General features: G+C 42.9%; 1 protein-coding gene across 1 annotated transcript in view; it reads right to left on the bottom strand.

The window, feature by feature from the left end:
• Positions 1-17503, bottom strand: part of LOC119976528 — a 291544-nt gene that overhangs the window by 170031 nt on the left and 104010 nt on the right. Inside the window, exon 9 of the mRNA XM_038817080.1 lies at positions 4645-4671. Within this exon, the coding sequence (XP_038673008.1) occupies positions 4645-4671 (27 nt within the window). The remainder of the gene's footprint in view (positions 1-4644; positions 4672-17503) is intronic.

The following is a 17503-nucleotide window of genomic DNA, read 5'->3' as shown; positions in this document are numbered from 1 at the left end:
ACTGTCTGACCCTAAAGCTCACACCAAGTGTACTTCATACAACGTAACTAGGATACAATTAACACTTGTTCAATGCACTAAGTTAGCTTTCATAGACCTCTCTGAAAGGAAACTCAATGCTTCCTCCAAAGAGACAATCTGATCAGCACCTGCTTGCCTTTCGACAATTATGGCTTTGGCTGCAACAGTTGATGGAAATAAGATGATAGTCCCCTTAAACAAAAACACTGTATATAACTTCTCGACCTCATTCATCTCACCTGGTCCCACAGCAATGTTTTCCTCAGGTAGCCTAACTTCCGTTCAAGATATAGTTTCCCTTCAATATTATACACTTTCGTTCCCTTTTTATAATCCTTCTTATGACCCACAACAATCCCAAAGCTCCTCCTTCCAAATTCGAACATACTGAATGAACGGGTCCTAACTTATTAAAGTGGTGACACACAGGCTATCGAGTCTCATCGCACCTCTCTCAGTACCGTCTGCCCTGGTCTGAGGAGAGGATCTGGGAGTTTTCCCAGATTTCCATGCATTACTCTGTGGAAATGCCTTCATTTGAGTATTCCACTTCGTATCCTTTTAAAAATTGTAGGATAATGCAACACATATTTAGATTCATGGATCAGCTCATAATCGCCAATCATTATTGATGTTTATCTCACAATCATCAGTCTTTGGTCTTCCATAAGCGTTCGTATTATGGAAGGTAGGGAATTATTGAATTACCCAAAAGAATAACTCCCTTAGAGCCTAATAGGTAATTGGAACGCCAAATGTTCTTGCCCATCTGTAAAAATACTTCTAATTAACCCTTTCAAATCCGGCCTATATCAAAGTATGTCTCTTTAGATTGGGAAATTTTTGCCTATATCCATCCGGAACCAATTAATATGCCCCCAGAAGAGCATTATTTTGCTATTTCGGCAGAGTTCCTGCCGACCCCCACCCCCAACATGGAACAATAAACATCGTGTCACCAGTCCGTCAATTTATTTTTCATGGATAATGTCCAGTTTTTGTTTAGCCACGCCACTTGGGTTGCCATTTTCTCAAAAGACCAGACAAAGTTTTATCCATCCGTCTTTTCGAATTTTTGTAAATATTATTTAAAATTAAACTTATCGCCTCATGATTTCATTGCAATATTACGTTGCCCTTTCGCTCCTTCCAGCTCCCCACTAGTTGCCAGTGCCATCAGCTGGAACTCCCTCTTTGTTGCTTGTTTCTCTGTCAGTAGGAACACCTTATAAAAAGTGCACGTTTCTCTGTCTCGACATACAACCTCCACAATTTCATCTCCATTGAATATCCGGATTCCTGCATCTGCATTATTCTCTTTTTCTTTTTTTCAGCATCTCCCTTTCTTTACTTTAGCTGCATTTTCATTTCTTTGCCTTTTCCTGCGTCTCTAATCATTTTACTTGACGGGATTTCAACTAAATATACGAATGGTTGCCGCGATCCAATTTGTGTTTCTGTCACCTGCATCAAACTTACATATTGAGACAATTACTACAGTTATCACTCCCGTCGTACGTCTGGCTGGTGCCACTGTTGTTCATTCACCTGCCACCTCGATTAACTTGTCTTTTCGAAACCCTTTTCTTTCAATTAAAGACAACTCGTCCACCTAAAGACCACAATTAGCAGGTTCCAGAGCCATCCAATTATATTACTACACAACTGGTGCATCTTTTTACTTGATACTCGAACCCAAACATCGGCTTCTGGCGTTCCATACATCCCGGACCCGAGCCCCCAGTTGAAGTAACAATACCCTGGGCTCCTGCATGGTGGACTTCCGCCGCCTTTGAGCAGGAGTCGTAACAGAACTAAATTAACAAATCATTCTGAGAAAACTACCTGAAGATTGTATTTGCTGATTGTGCTGAGGATTGTCAGAGTATACAACAGACAGTTTGTAGACGGATAGAAGACTTGGCCACATTTATGGCAGATGGAGTTTATTCCACCCTAACGCGAGCTGATGGATTTTGGAGGATCAAATCTCTGTACGAATTATACTGTAAATGGCAGAAGTCATCTGAACATTAACGTACAGAGGGACGTGCAGGGGCGTGCAGGGCAACATTTCCCTAAACGTGGCATGTAGCCAAGGTAATTAAGAAGGCATATGGCATGTTTGTCTTCATCAATCGGGGCACTGAGTACAGCAGGGAAGAAATCATGTTGCAGCTATCTAAACCCTTGGTTAGGCCGCATTTGGAGTATTCCATGCAGTTTTGGTCACCACATTATTAGAAGGGCTCGGAAAATTTAGAGGGTGCAAAGAAGGTCTACCACGATGTTGCCTGGCCACGATTGTGTTGGATATTAGGAGGGGATTAATAAACTAGGATTATTTCCACTTGGTAGAAGGAAGTTACGTGAGACCAAATCGAAGAATATACAATTATGGCAGGCGTAGACAGAGTGGATAGTTTTCGCAAAGGTGCAAGTGTCAATTACAAGGGGACACGGGTTCAAGGCGAGATGTGGAAAGTATAAGGGAGATACGAAGGGCCCGTTTTTCATGCAGAGGGTGCGGGGTGCCTGCAATGATCTGCCAGAGGATGTTGTCGAAGCAGGCACATTAACAGCATTTAAGAGGCATCTGGATGGATACAATATTAGTTAAGTGATAGAGGGATACCGACGGAGTAAGGGAAGACGGTTTTTATTACTGAGTTAGTGTATGATGATCGTCACAGGCATAGTGAGCAGGAGAGTCTGTTCCTATACTGTACCTTTCTTTGTTCTTTGTTTATTGTTCAAAATTACAGTCACCAGGTTTGTAAGTTAAACACGGTGGCATTTCATTGACAACAAGAACGAAAGTAAAACATGTAGCAAATGCACCGGGTTAATTATTATATAATACCCAGTTTTCAATGCAATGTGCCACGACCCTCTACACAGCCATACGCAGGCGCACACACACAACAAACAAAGACATAAGGCAAGAGAGGGGGAAAAATGACATGGAAAAGGGACTAAGGCAACTTCCTTCAAAGTATGCTGTGGGGTCGAGGTCTGTTAGCAATCCGCAATGGTGTGCACAGAAGATTATTTTATTCAGGTTCGCATTGGGTCATGAGGTTCAGAATGATACAGCATTTCTTGGGCTAGAGAGAGTGATAGATAGTGAGCGAGATTAGTCCTTTTTTTCTAATCGTCCAGGACTCAAACTAAGATACCCGGGAGTCTCTGAACATTATCGCAATTGTTTCTGCTATCATGCAGAACGCGGCTTTTTCACCAATTCATTAACCACCAGGCAACCAACAGAATCGAGCCCTCCCCATCTATAAGTGCCAAAAAGTCTGACTTCTGCGGTTCGATCGCTAGAACCAGAAAATAAATGTCTTCCACATCTCAATTCCTCATTCTGTCTGCTGCTAGACCTAAACGTGCTTATCCATTAAACATCCGCGGATCATAAATGACAATGGAAAGGAAGAAAGGGGAAATAAAGGAATAAACTGAAGTGGACAATAAATGTTGGATATGTACGCCACATTCCGTAAAATTATAACATTAAAACCGAGTTTCCACATTGAAAATTATCTTGCAGACACCCACATTCACGCGTGGGAAGCAAGCTATCAAGATCAATCCGGTCGGTCTGCTGATAGATTTAATTGAACGTTAATCACGTAACAGCTATTTCGACACCTAGCAGCTTTAGTTAGCATGGGTGCGACGTCGGAGATAGACGAGAAGGTGCTGGGCAAGCCAGCCGGCTCAAGTTACGTTTCAACCCGACGGCTGACCTCCATCCAAGTCGCACCCCTCGCGCCAATTACACACACAGCTGTGGCAGTTCCAATAGAACCACTGTAAATTAATACCGAACAGCACCTACCCTGTGACTGTAGATATGCCACATGGACAGTTGATTTTCAACAGCGGATACATCACCAAATTTCACAGGCATTTAGGGATGGAAAATTAATTTTGGCCTTGCAAGCGATGGACATATACCATGCTTAAGTGCAAAATGGCAAGATACAAAATCAATGTTACAGAACCATGTTAAAAAAGGTAATTACATTTCATTTAAAAATATCTTGGTGAACTATTGTCAATCAGAATTTCACTTTGAAAGAGATTAACTTTCAGGAATCGAAAAAGGGATGCGATATTATCATGGTGGGAAAGTTCAGATTCATATTGCTGTTGCGTTTGGAAGCAGAACGTAAAACAAATTTGGGGTGAACGATAAATCTCAGGTAAATTGCAAATATTTCTGAATACAAAGCATGCACAGATTTCTCTATCATCAATCAACGAAAATAAACCAGAAGTAACAAAGTTATCATTTGTCAATTTGCATGAAGGATTTTGAGAAACGACGAACACCTGAAATTAAAACATGATTGAAGGAAATTGCGTTTACATCGCCAAATAAATCACAGCATGCTCGAAAATGTGCATAAAGACTCAATATTAGTTTTGAAATATACCGAAATATCAAATTAGATCAACAGGCTTACAAAACATCACAGTACATGCAAATAACACTTCATTGTGTTACAACTTGCTTCATTTTACGGTAAACTGAGCTGCGAAATTTTGGACAGGTAACGTTTTTCGTGACGGACTGAAAGCGACAGACACACTGTCTGTAATTCTACGTACTTGCATCACCAAGGGCTGACTGCAATTCTGAAAAGATATTGAAGAATAACATAAATATAATTAAAATAAAATGCTATTAAAACGTTTATGATAGTCTTTATATGCGTATAAGAGCAAGCATGTAATATCGGTTGGATTAAACGTTGTTGACGAAAACAGAGAAAGTGATATTATGAACCGTGTTGAATAGCTTCCCCAGCAAGTAAGAGCATCGGTAACTATTAATTACAGACACTATGATCACAAAGAAAATACGGTATATTACCAAATACAATTATCTGTATATTATGTGGAGCATTAAGAAAAAAGGTAAAGAGAAATTGTAATGCCAACGTCAGTTGAAAGCTTGTGGAAAATAATGTTTCCTGTGCAGACCTTCTGATAATTTGTGATAAAAATTGAGAACAGGAAAACCACGCGAAAAATGAATCGTAGGAATGAAAATGAGGAAACAAATTCATCGTAATACGTCATAACTAATTTTTCAGACAGGAGAACATTACTGCACATAGGATGATTAAATATTGCTAATAAACGTGTCTGATGCATTGTGATTATTATATCCTATGTTATTCATAGAGGTGGCAGATGGGTCAGCATTGGTGATGAAGAAACAAACAGCCTGAACGTCGACTGGGAATTGAAGAATAACATTCATTCTAAACAATATTTTTTGTATTGAGCATTTTCCAATTTCAGAATCAGATTTTGTTTTCCTATTTCAGCATGGTAGCATCTTTGCATACCAAGCTCTGAACCTGACGTCGATACTACGGAAGCAGGGGAAATTTGTTGCTTGGTTAGCTATCGTTGGAATTGAACTATCTGTGTTTGTGCCGCTTTTCAAACCAACTGCAAGGACAACAGAGGCAGCTCCAGGGTCCCAGGTTAGATTCCGGCTTGGGTCACTGTCTGTGCGGAGTCTGCACATCCTCCCCGTGTGTGCGTGGGTTTCCTCCGGGTTCTCCGGTTTCCTCCTACAGTCCAAAGATGTGCAGGTTAGATGGATTGGCCATGTTAAATTGCCCTTAGTGTCCAAAACGGACCTTGGTGTTTAAGCTGGTGGGTTGCTGGGTTATGGGGATAGGGTGGACGTGTGGGCCTTGGGAAGGGTGCTCTTTCCAAGAGCCGGCGCAGACTCGATGGGCCGAATGGCTTCCTTCTGCACTGTAAATTATATGACAACATGGAGTGATTATTGCAAAACGCATAGTACAATGCGAAAGAAGATACAATTAATGTTGGCTTTGAGAAGGTAAGTAATAGAGTGGTCCTCAAAATCAGTGTTCCCTTTTTGATGATCGGCAAGCTACTGCAGACCTAAAGACACCAAGCGCAGAATACGCCATTCCTTTGTCAAATAGATCATCGAAATAAAATGCAGAAAGAGGCCATCCAGCCCATCGAGCCTACACCAGCCCCTGAAAGAGCACCCAACCCAAACGCACACCGCCATCCTATCCCTGTAACGCAGCAACCCCATCTAACCTTTTGGACTCAAAGGGGCAATTTAGCAGGGCCAATCCAGCGAACCTGCACATCTTCAGACGGTTGGGATAAAATGTCAGTCGATATTAAAAAAGGCTTTGTTCTCGGGAAAATTGAACTTCAATTGGGTGGCAATGGTTTTAATGCTTTGACCCAATTTCCCCGTTGCATAGAAAGAGGAGGGCTGTGTGGAGTGGCAAATTGCATTGGAATTGCACTGTCAAACATTGAACGATAGGTAATTAGATTACAAACTTAGCGCTGGACTCTGAACGTGCGGCTCCCTCACTGCTTGTATCTCTCGATATGCTCCCGTGCAGTAATCGGTCTCTGGATTTGAGCAGTGCCTTCGTGGATCTGTTAGATTTTCGCATCTCTCATCAGTTTCTCGACAGGATATGGACTGCTGAACCCGTTGCCTCTGAAGATCTGGACGGCGTCACTAGCGACCTGATTGGCAATGTCGCCTGCAAAGGCTTTTGCTATGGAGGCGTAGGAATTGTTCATCCACGTTTTGGTCGATTATTGACTCATGGAAGGCTGCTTATAAATGTTTACGTCATTTACCTGAAAAGCTATCGGAATGGTATTCATGGCACGTTTTATTATTCACGACAATGGTGTCTGCCTTCTGCTTTCGCAAAGGAAACATTTCATGATATAATTTCTCCATATATTTGTGTCCACATAATTATATTTAATAGGAAATGCTTATCCGGTGATTATCAGCAAGGTACCAGAATTAATATATTTGCGCTCCGGTAAAATTCACGTCACGAGATGGAAAGATATCTTGTCTGCAGGCGGATAAAAGGACGTCGCATTTGGAGAGTGCACTATCACCGTGTCGCATCTTCAATGCAATCAATAAATCATGTTATTCCGGCCGTTTTTCTTGCCTCAAGTCAACTAATTTTAAGCCGTTGAATGGAAAAAAAACACGAAGCCATCTACGTAGAATGTTGAGTTCAGCACCGTCAAAGCTTTCCTATATAATAATTTTCTAACACATTTAAATTAACCCTCCAATCAAGTGAACTTTTTTTCTGCCTAGTCTTGCTCGTTCTGCATATTTATTCGTACCATGGTGTTGATTATCACCCGCCAGACGAACCTAAACTTGAGAGTTCGATGGACTGTCACCAGGAACTCTTCGGAAAATCAATTACCTTCTTCTAAAATTGGCGAACAAAAATTCAGCCGGTAATATGATAATGTACATCATAAATTTTCTTGATCTCTACACATATGCTAAATGGCCATAGATGCTGAAGCGCTGTCATCAGTTCGGATCGAGATTCCAGCTTGAATTTTTTTCAACCATGCAAGGGGGTTGTCCATTAAAGTGCCCACAGCCGCATCGCGTTTTTGTTCCAGCCGGCACGTGATCTTGCCGTTTTAGTCAGGATAGAACACAATGAATGCGCTTTGGTGAGTGAACATCCCTGGCCTCTGTTCGCGAGCCAATCATTCAAGTTCACCCCTTGCTTCTGCGCCGCTCTGCACGTTTATATTTTATGCCATTTGTAATAATTAAACTTATCCACTTCTGCAACCAGGTGGACAACCAATTGCAGATAAACTGATGCTTGTTAAAATAAACTGTCCTCGCACGCGCTGCGCATCAGCACACACCAGCGTCTCCTGTTCGAAGCTTAAACAGGTAACATAATAAAAATAATCTTTATTGTCGCAAGTAGGCTTACATCCACGCTGCAATGAATTAGTGAAAGGCTCCCAGTATTCACATTCCGCCGCCTGTTCGGGTACACAGATGGGGAATTCAGAATGTACAAATGATCTAATAGCACGTCTTTTGCGACTTGTTTGTGGAAACCGGAGCACCCGGAGGAAACCCACGCAGACACGGGGAGAACGTGCAGACTCCGCACTGACAGGGATCAAATCCAGGAATCGAAACTGTGACCCTCGCAGGGGGAATGTTTCATGTCTGTCTCCCACTTCTTGTACTAACGTATATATGAACACTTCCCAAAAGCAATCTTGACGAAATCTTCCACAACTCAATTACATCTCCGCATGACAACCATTTCCCCAAGGCGAAAAAAGTGTCCTTGCAGTGACAATACTTGATTACTGAGACCATGAGGACGAATTTCTTTCGCCAACCAGCTTCCAAGACCCTGACACAGACCACCTCAAAAATAGATGTTGCACAGGAGGAACACTACCCTAGGGCGCCATGTGACGAAGTGGTTAGCACTGGGACTGTGGCACTGAGTGCCAGGGTTCGAATCCCGGCACTGGTTCATCCGTATGGAGTTTGTACATTCTCCCCATGTCTGCGTGGCGTTCATCTCAACAACCCGAGATGTGCAGGTTAGGTGGATTGAACACGTTAAATTGTCCGTTTGTCGGAAAAAAAAATCGGAAAGAACTCCACCCTTACATTCCTGTCCAAGCAACAAATTATTCTGACTTAGAACTATGTTGTCCTGTTTTCTCTGCCGCTGGGATAACATCTTGGAATTTCCTCTGTAACTCCACCGCCACGCTTCAAAGTTATATGTCATCAGAATTTCCTGAAGCTTTGAGGATGAAGGAACACACATCGTTGTGCAGTGATATGCTCGTCCACGTCATTGAGTCAGTCTTAATCTATTTGTAGTCCATGGCGATACACAACCTTTTCTTCCAAGTGCCTTAACATGGTGACATATATTGTGATGTATCCTTTTGCAAACGATTTTAAAAATCAAATCTGGAAAGCGACAACAAATGTTTGGTCTTCAATCAAAACCGATTGATCAGTTAATCCCGATAATATTTTGTTCTACCCCCTGTCGGATTCGCTTTAATAAACCAATGATATGCCACATAACCCTCCCCCAGCCCTTTCCCCACCGAACCTCCACCACACAAGTCCACACAAACACCGCTCCGGAATTTGGGCTCTAAAAATTTACCCATCACATTTTTGTAAATAAATTTAGAGTGCCCAATTCATTTTGTCCATTTAAGGGGCAATTTAGCATGGCCAATCCACATAGTCTGCACATCTTTGGGTTGTGGGGGCGAAACCCACACAACCACGGGATGAATGTGCAAACTCCACACGGACAGTGACCCAGAGCCGGGATCGAACTTCGGATCTCGGCGTCGTGAGGCAGCAGGGCTAACCAACCCATCACATTTTAATATGTGAACCTATAATGGTTATCGAATGAACATTTTCTTCTATCCCGTCATCATATGCTGTAAACCGTATACATTTTGGTAAGCTCTACTGCTCTGACCACGCCGGTATAATTTAGACTGGGATGCAAAATATCAAGATAGCTCAACTAGTTCACGCTGCGAACAGCCAAAATTTCCACTGCACCCTTCCGCTAATTTTCAAACCGTCCTGTACCTCTACCATTTCGGCAATCCGCTCTATTTTGCAGCAGTCCGTCCTTGAATTCACGACATTATCAATTATTCTTTACAGAGTCTAACCTGAACATCCGGCTCGTCGCAATTATAAACATCTTCATCTCTCATTGGTCCCTGAACACCAGCACAATGTACTTATTAATCTTAATCAGTAGGATATATCTCGGTCGATTTGTCTTTTGTTGTTGTCGGTGTCTGTTTAAACTTTTGTTCCTCCCGATCCCTGTGTTTGCCAATCTTTCTTGTTTCTATGAATCGTAACATCTCCTTTCCATCTTGCAGGGATCTCTTTTGACTAAATTATTTGAAATACTCATTTGGAGCCATATTTTGTTTTCTCATGATATCCAACTCATACTCATCCAGTGATCCTCCTCTTCACATTTCCAATGTTGGATGCCTCACGGTTCGGATTTCCGACGGCGTGGGGGTGCCGAGAATGGGAAAACCCGGGCTGGTTCTCCGATTCTGGGGCTATGCTCCTGCGCCAGCGTAGACATTGTGGCGTTTTACGCCAGTAAAAATGGCGCTAAACGTCCACCGATCATCCGTGTAGCTGCCGATTCGCCCTGGAGAATTGCTGGGTCCCTGGCGGCGCATGTACATGGTGGTGGACTGCAGCGGCCGTGCTGTGCTCTATTGTGGAGACCGCTCCCGGACACGTCCCACAAATTAGTGCACCCTGGGAAAGTACCTCACTGATCGTCCATCCTCCGAATATAGGAGCACTGGACTGAGTCCGCAGCCAACACCACGATTTCCCGACCGAAGAGACCACACACGACCAATGCCGTTGAACTAAGCCGGTGGGTGTGGAGCATCTGGGGATGGGCCTCAGTCAATATCCTGAATGACATCACCAATAAAGGCACAGTTGTGCATTGGTTAGCAGTGCTGCCTCATAGCCCAAGCGATCCGGATTCAATTCAAGTATTGGTTCCGTCTGTGTGCAGTTTGCACATTCACCACGTGTCTCCATGATTATCAACTCCAGAATCCAAAGATGTGCTGGATAGTTGAATTGACAGCTCAAATTTGCCAGAGAAGTGGAGCAAATAAATAAGATTAACAGTGAAAAGCGGTTTCCTGCGGGTGCTCCAGATTTCTACCACAATCAAAAGATGTGCAGGTTATGTGGATTCGCTATGTTAAATTTTCCAATGGTGTCTCAAAGGTCTGGTGAAGTTACAGGAATAGGGTAGAGGCGTGGGCCAATGTCCTCTGCTCTTTCGGAGGAGCGATGCGGACTTGATGGGCCGAATGACCTCTGATTCAAATGTCGGGATACAGCAAGGCTCGCTGATACGATAATAAGGCATCGATATTTATGAAAAAGAAAACTGAAGAAGAATTTGTCTGATGTAGCTAAATGGAAAGAAGGCAGCAAGGACATTTCGAACAAAGAAAAACACGATATTTGAACTCAGAAGGCGCAGGGAACAACTGAAGAGTAAAGAACAACGCCATGTGGATCGAATAAATGGCAATCGGACCTATTTTGAAAAGTTTGCAGCAACTTCCGGAATAATATCGGCATTTTTCATGGCTTGCTTGTCTATCTTCAAATCTTGTAAAAGTTCTCCCGGCGCTTCGACATCCTTTTCCCATAATGTGCGGAGAAAAATCAATGGTTTGTAGCTAAATTCGGACAGTGAGCTGAAGGTCGAAAACTGAGAAACATGCCATGGAATCAGGGCAAGGAACCTACGGAGATAAGCGAGACGTCTAGTATTCTATGCAAGAAGGTTGCCACGGACCTTTTCTATTTCAACGGAAAGGAGTAGCTCCTGGTCATTGTCTATTTCTCGAAGTACACTGAGATAGCCCAGTTGTCGAATTTAATGCAAGATGTGTGATAAAGAATGTCAAAGAGGGGCAGCGTGGTGGCACAGTGGTTATCAATGATGTCACACGACATGTCATACGTCCCAGGTGTAAAACAATTCCCTCGCTGATTTCCCCTAAATGTTGTCTCTTTTATCTTAGAACTATGTTCCCAAGTCATAGACTCTGCCACCCTATGGAAAAACATCTGATTTGCCATACATTCCATGGCTGTCGTAATTTTGTGTACTTATATTAATTCGCCCCTCAACATCCATGGTTCCAGTTTGATCGGCGTAGTCGGAAGTCTCCTCATAGCAAATGCCAGCCCATACGAGGCAGCATCCTGGTAAACGTCTTTTGTATCCTCAGGAAAGGCTCCATAACTCTCTGGCAGTGTGCCGTCAAGAATTAAACACAATATTCCAAAAGTGCCGACATAAAGTTATACACAGCTGCAGAATACTTTCCAATTTTAGGCACAATGTCGCGGCTGGTGAGTGCGGGCATGCCAGCTGCCTCCTTGACTACCTTCTCCACCGGCTATGCCACTTTTACTGACCTCGGAACCTGGACACCGGATTCCTTTGCCTGTCAATTCACTTAAGGGTTCCGTTATTTACTTCCAGGTATAATTTTCACCTGGAATAGATCTTCAAATTTGCGTTACCTCACATGTTTCTGAATTGAACTCAATACGCTACCTCTCCGCCCATGCATCTAACCAATGTATGTACTGCTGTATCGTCTGACAGTGTTCAACGCTTCCTGCAACACCAACGTTTGTGTCATCCACAACATACCAATCAGTCCAGTTACATTATCCTCCAAATAATTTATGTATAGTACAAACAGCAAAAGCCCCAAGAATGCTCCCTTGGAACACAACTAATCACAGACCTCCATTCGAAAAAGCACCATCAACTGCTAACCTCCGTGTTGTATGACAGAACCAGTTCTCAATCCATTGTTCCAGCTCACCGTTGATCACAGATGACTTCACCTTCTGTACCAGTCTGTCATGTCGGACCTTGTAAAACGCGTTACTGAAGTCAACATATAAAACATTCACTGTCCTACATTCATCAATCATCTTCATCACTTCTACGAAAAACTCGATCACGTTAGCGAGACCACCTCCTCTTCACAAAACAATGCTTCCTATCGCTAATACTACCACTTGCTTCCAAATGGGAGAAATCCTGTCTTGAAGTACTGTCTCCAAAACTTTCCCTTCCATTGATGTAAGGCTCACAGGCCTTTAACATTCTGAATTATCCTGGCTACTCTACTTAAACAAAGGAACATTCGAACTTCTCCAGCCCTCTGGGGCAGCACCCGTGTCGTGTTCTGTAGACTGGCCGAAGTGAATGACGAACTACAGAACATATTGTTGAAAATAATTTATTGTAGAACAACTACAACGTATGATAACTAGGATTAATGCAATAGTAATAACAAACACGAAACAACTACTGTGGAGTCACTGCTAATATGTCTGACACCAGCACGCTTAACTACCAACTCCTCGGTAATATGGAGATTTAAGGGGTATGCAATGCCACCTACTGGTCGGATGTCGTGCATAACACTATGTACAAAATTGATTTATGCACACCATCACATGGGATTTCCTTTGAAAAATAAAATTGTTTCCAAGTATGAAATTACTGTTTAAAATGTCATCATGATATACATAACTTCATACACGTTGACATATTTTCGTTTACTTCACACTCTGTAAAAAAATCAGTCATTCTGGCTTGCGCCTTATTCTCGTGGATCTTAATACCCGCTGAACTGGCACAGGTTCCTCACGCACTTTAATATTCGACGTTTGCGTTTCATATTGTTCATGTTTGACATATCATTCTCTTGTTGTGTTGGTCCTCCTCTTGCTGCATTGGTTCCGTATGGAGTTCGGATATTTCAGGACTGATGTCTACTTCTTCTTGTGATTGCATCACAAATGGTTGCCGTACTTTCTACAAAGCGCTTCTATTCCGTCTCAAACAGCTCTCATCCATCATAACATGATATGAGTTTGGACGTCCTGACCGCAATACGCTTCCCTGTTTAGACCATCCATTGCCTTTGTAGCTTGTACTCTCGGCATATCCTCTGGCTGTAGTTATGAAGCCTTTGGCAGACGTATCATAGAACGACTTCTGCCTCTTTTTATTGGAGACCAGTGGTCTCGTGAATGAGTGGTTCACGGGCTCATGAGGAAACCGAAGTGCAGTCGTGCGTCGTTGCCTGTTCATTAACAGTTGAGCAGGCGAGAGGCCATTAGCGGCTGGTGCCGAAAAAATAGCTAAGGAGAATGAGGTATGTGTCCTCACGACGGTCGAGTGTTTTTTGAAAAGTTGTTTGACGTTATACACTCCCTTTTCATCCTTGCCATTCGACCGAGGGTATTGTGGGCTGGAATTATCATGCCGGATATTATACAGCCACGCAAATTCCATCCACTCATAGCAGTCAAAACAAGGAACATTATCGCTCATGATCACCTCCGGAATGCTGTGTCACACAATAGGTTATTTGACATTCTTTTTATTAAACTTCGAGTAACCAATTATTTTTTTCCAATTAAGGGGCATATTAGCCTGGCCAATTCACCAATTCTGCACATCTTTGGGTTGTGGGCTCGAAACCCACGCAAATATGGGGAGAGAGTTAAAACTCCATACAGACAGTGACCCAGAGCCAGTATAGAACCTGGGACGTAGGCGCCGTGTGACAGCATTGCTAACCACTTTGCCACCATGCTGCCCCTCTTTTACATTCTTTGTCACACATCTTGCATTAAGTTCGACAACTGCGCTATCTCAGTGTCGTTCGAGAAATAGACAATGACCAGAAGCTACTCCTTTCCGTTATAATGGAAACGATCCGTGGCAACATTCTTGCACAGAATAGTGGCCGTATCGCTTATCTCCGTAGCTACCTTGACCTGCTTCCTTGGCATGTTTCTCAATTTCCGACCTTTAGCCAAATGTCCGAATTTACCGGGCCAATTGACTGCCTCCCTGGTTCTCCGATTGCACTTTCCCACCCTTAAGTGGCCTTCATGCAAATTGGCGAGGATCATTGACAGCAATATCTGTGGAATTACAGTGCGCTTATTTCGCGCGCGAAAGAGATCCATTAATGTCACTTATTTCTGCTCGACTATTATAGAAACACGAAAATCACCCTTTGAGACATCCCTCTTTGATATACTTTGAACAATGTTGCTGTCCTTGTTCGTTTCATGTTTAATTTTCATTGACTTGTTGTCAGAGACTGGGAGACGCTCTGACGTTTTGTTTACGTAGAGCTGTATTTCTCATCCAACTGGTTGTTTCATTAGTGCTGGAAAGCACGTCAACGACAATAAGATGTTGACGCGCTGTGCACACCAACTCAAAATCCTACTGCTGTAATTCCAATTGTTGCAGCCTCAGTGACATCTCATTGAGATTATTTACATGTTGGAAACCAATGGCGTTGTCAGTATACAAATGAAGGTTGGACGCTCATACACATAATCATGGAACTTCCTTAGCCCATCAACGTGCCCAAGACACTTTTTCAATTTGTGTATATCGTTGTTCAGTGTCATACGTCGCCCTGGGCGCATAAGCCACTTGAAGTCAGCCTTCGTCCAGATTCTGCTGGAGCAGGAACGCTCCATCCTGTGATGCATCAGTTAACATTTTTGTGCTCTTGTTGGGGAAAAAGAACGTGAGCACTGGCGCCGTGCTCAGCGAACCCTGCAGTGCCTGCCACTCTTTTCGTGCTTGCCGGACCAGTGGAATGCTGTATCCTTCTTTATGATCTCTATCAGATGTGATGCTTTGGCTGCCAAATGGGGATCAACTTGCCCACAAAATGTAAAATGCCTAGCATTCTAAAAATGTATTTTTTATCCGCAGGGTGTGGCATCTGCTGAATCGCCCTTATCTTGTCTTGAATGGGCTGAACCCATTGTGCGGATAGCTTGTGTATTCTGATAACGTACCAAAACCTTGGAAAAGTTAAGGGAAATCATTTCTCCCATTTATGTTCAGACCGTTTTGTTGATACTGTTTCGGACCCTCAGCAGACACTTATCTTCTTTTCGAGTCGACCCTCAAATAATAGTAATGTCATCCACATACACATGGATCCCCGGGACTACTTCAACTATGTGCTGCAGGGCAGGATAAACTATCTCTGAAGCCGAGATTATGTCAAATGGCACTCGTAAAAAATCAATACCTCCCGAAAGTTGTGTTGAATGTGCACATCTGTGTGCTTTCTTTATCCAGCTTCAATTGCCAGAAGCCTTGTTACGCATCCACGTTGCTGAAAGAGATAGTGACTGCCATTCCAGACGCTGTCTCCTCCGTTTTTCGAAAAGGGCAGTGTTAACTTTTAATATTGATATTCAAATCTTTAGGATCCGTGAAGATTATTCGGTTCCCTTCCGCCTCTTTACACAGATCACAGATTTATCCCAGTTAGTCGGGAGTACAATATGTTTAATTACACGTATGGCAACCATTATCTTTCAACTGTGCCTTTGTCCCCTAATGGCGGGCAAATATCTTGGATCATGAATCGCAGACTTTGCATGTCCCATCAACTGAACCGTGCACATGCATGGTAACGTACCAACACCTTGGAAAACTTGATGGTAATCATTCAATATGGAACTTGCTGAGGGATGACAGCCTGTCGCTGTATTGTCTGCACTACAGACTCGCCAGAGAAGCAGTATGTCCTTACATACCTGAACTCGAATTAAGGAGTCACATTCCACCGCCACAACCTTTACCTTTTGGTTCCGACTTCAACATCAGGCTCACGTGCTTCTAATGACGATAATTCATTACCATTTTAATCTCTTAGTAGTACCTTTCCGATAAGTATTTTTGGCTAAATTCGCAGCTTTCGCACATTAGATATGTTGGTGAGTTTGGCTCTCGCACTAGTGACAGGTTTCACTGTTATTACATTGCTATTTAACTAAAATGGTACCTTCCATTTATCTTCATCATTATCTGCCTTTAATTCACTATTGCTGTATATTGGTACAAATACACTTCTGTAAGATATTACTTATAATTCATAATATGGAGATCACGCCTGCAAAGACTGTGTTCGCTTGGCGCATTCATCAATGTCGCTGACATTCTTTGTTTGTGCAGGACTTTTTTTTCCAAAACATTGTGTTGCAAAATATCTCCTGCAAGTAAACATGGCACATGTTTTTTTTTCCTGTGAAAGCACGGCATTGCCATGGCAGATGCTGTTTGCCACATCACAGACACAAAATGGTGGATCGGATCGGCCGCTCAAAATGACATCCCCCACTGGGAGTCCGTTTCTTAATTAACTGTGTCTCACAACAATGGCCTCTGCGCCCCTTCTGCCTTCACGCCCATACTATGGAGACTCAACGTGTCGAGCTGCTTTGCAGCAAACTCGCCAGCGTGACTTATTTCAATGGTACTTTCGTGCTGCAGTCTGTTAATCGCAGTGGCCACTCATGCACTTTATTATTGGAGATCCTAAATGACATCTGGTCTCGTGTCATTAACGACTGGAGTGTGTTGAAGTTGCACAGCTTTGCTTTCAATTTGCAAGTCACTGAATAGGCTTTCGAATGCCTCTCCCGTGTTCTGGGTGTGCGTATGGAATTCATAAAGCTCGAAGATTTCGTTTTTTCAAGTAGAGCAAAACTGATCGACTCGTTGATCACTTCTTTGAAGCTTTTGCTGTCAGCTTCGTTTTCAAATGCAGACTAATTGAATATCTCATTTGCTTGTGGACCTGCTACAGTGAGTAGTAACGCGGTAACTCTCTCATCAGGCTGTGCCTGCAGTTCAAGAGCTGCAACATGAAGTTGAAACTATTGCTTGAACTCCCTTCAACCATCGTCTACATTATACATAATCGAAGCTGTTGAGATGTCTTGATGCCATCCACTCCAGGCATCGACGGTTTACATTTCATTGCGCACAAGATGCCAGTAGCTGGCAAGTTTATTCGCAAATATTAATTTCCTTGACTATCCTTCAGAGGTTTCTTCAGTGGTTCAGAATGTTTTATTTTTCTGAGCTGAATCCTCAAGTTCTTCCAAAATCATCACACCGTGTACCATGTCATGTTCACTAGACTG

Source organism: Scyliorhinus canicula, chromosome 13 (assembly GCF_902713615.1).
Source record: "Scyliorhinus canicula chromosome 13, sScyCan1.1, whole genome shotgun sequence".
Classification (NCBI taxonomy): domain Eukaryota; kingdom Metazoa; phylum Chordata; class Chondrichthyes; order Carcharhiniformes; family Scyliorhinidae; genus Scyliorhinus; species Scyliorhinus canicula.
This window is presented reverse-complemented; position numbering and strand designations above follow the sequence as displayed.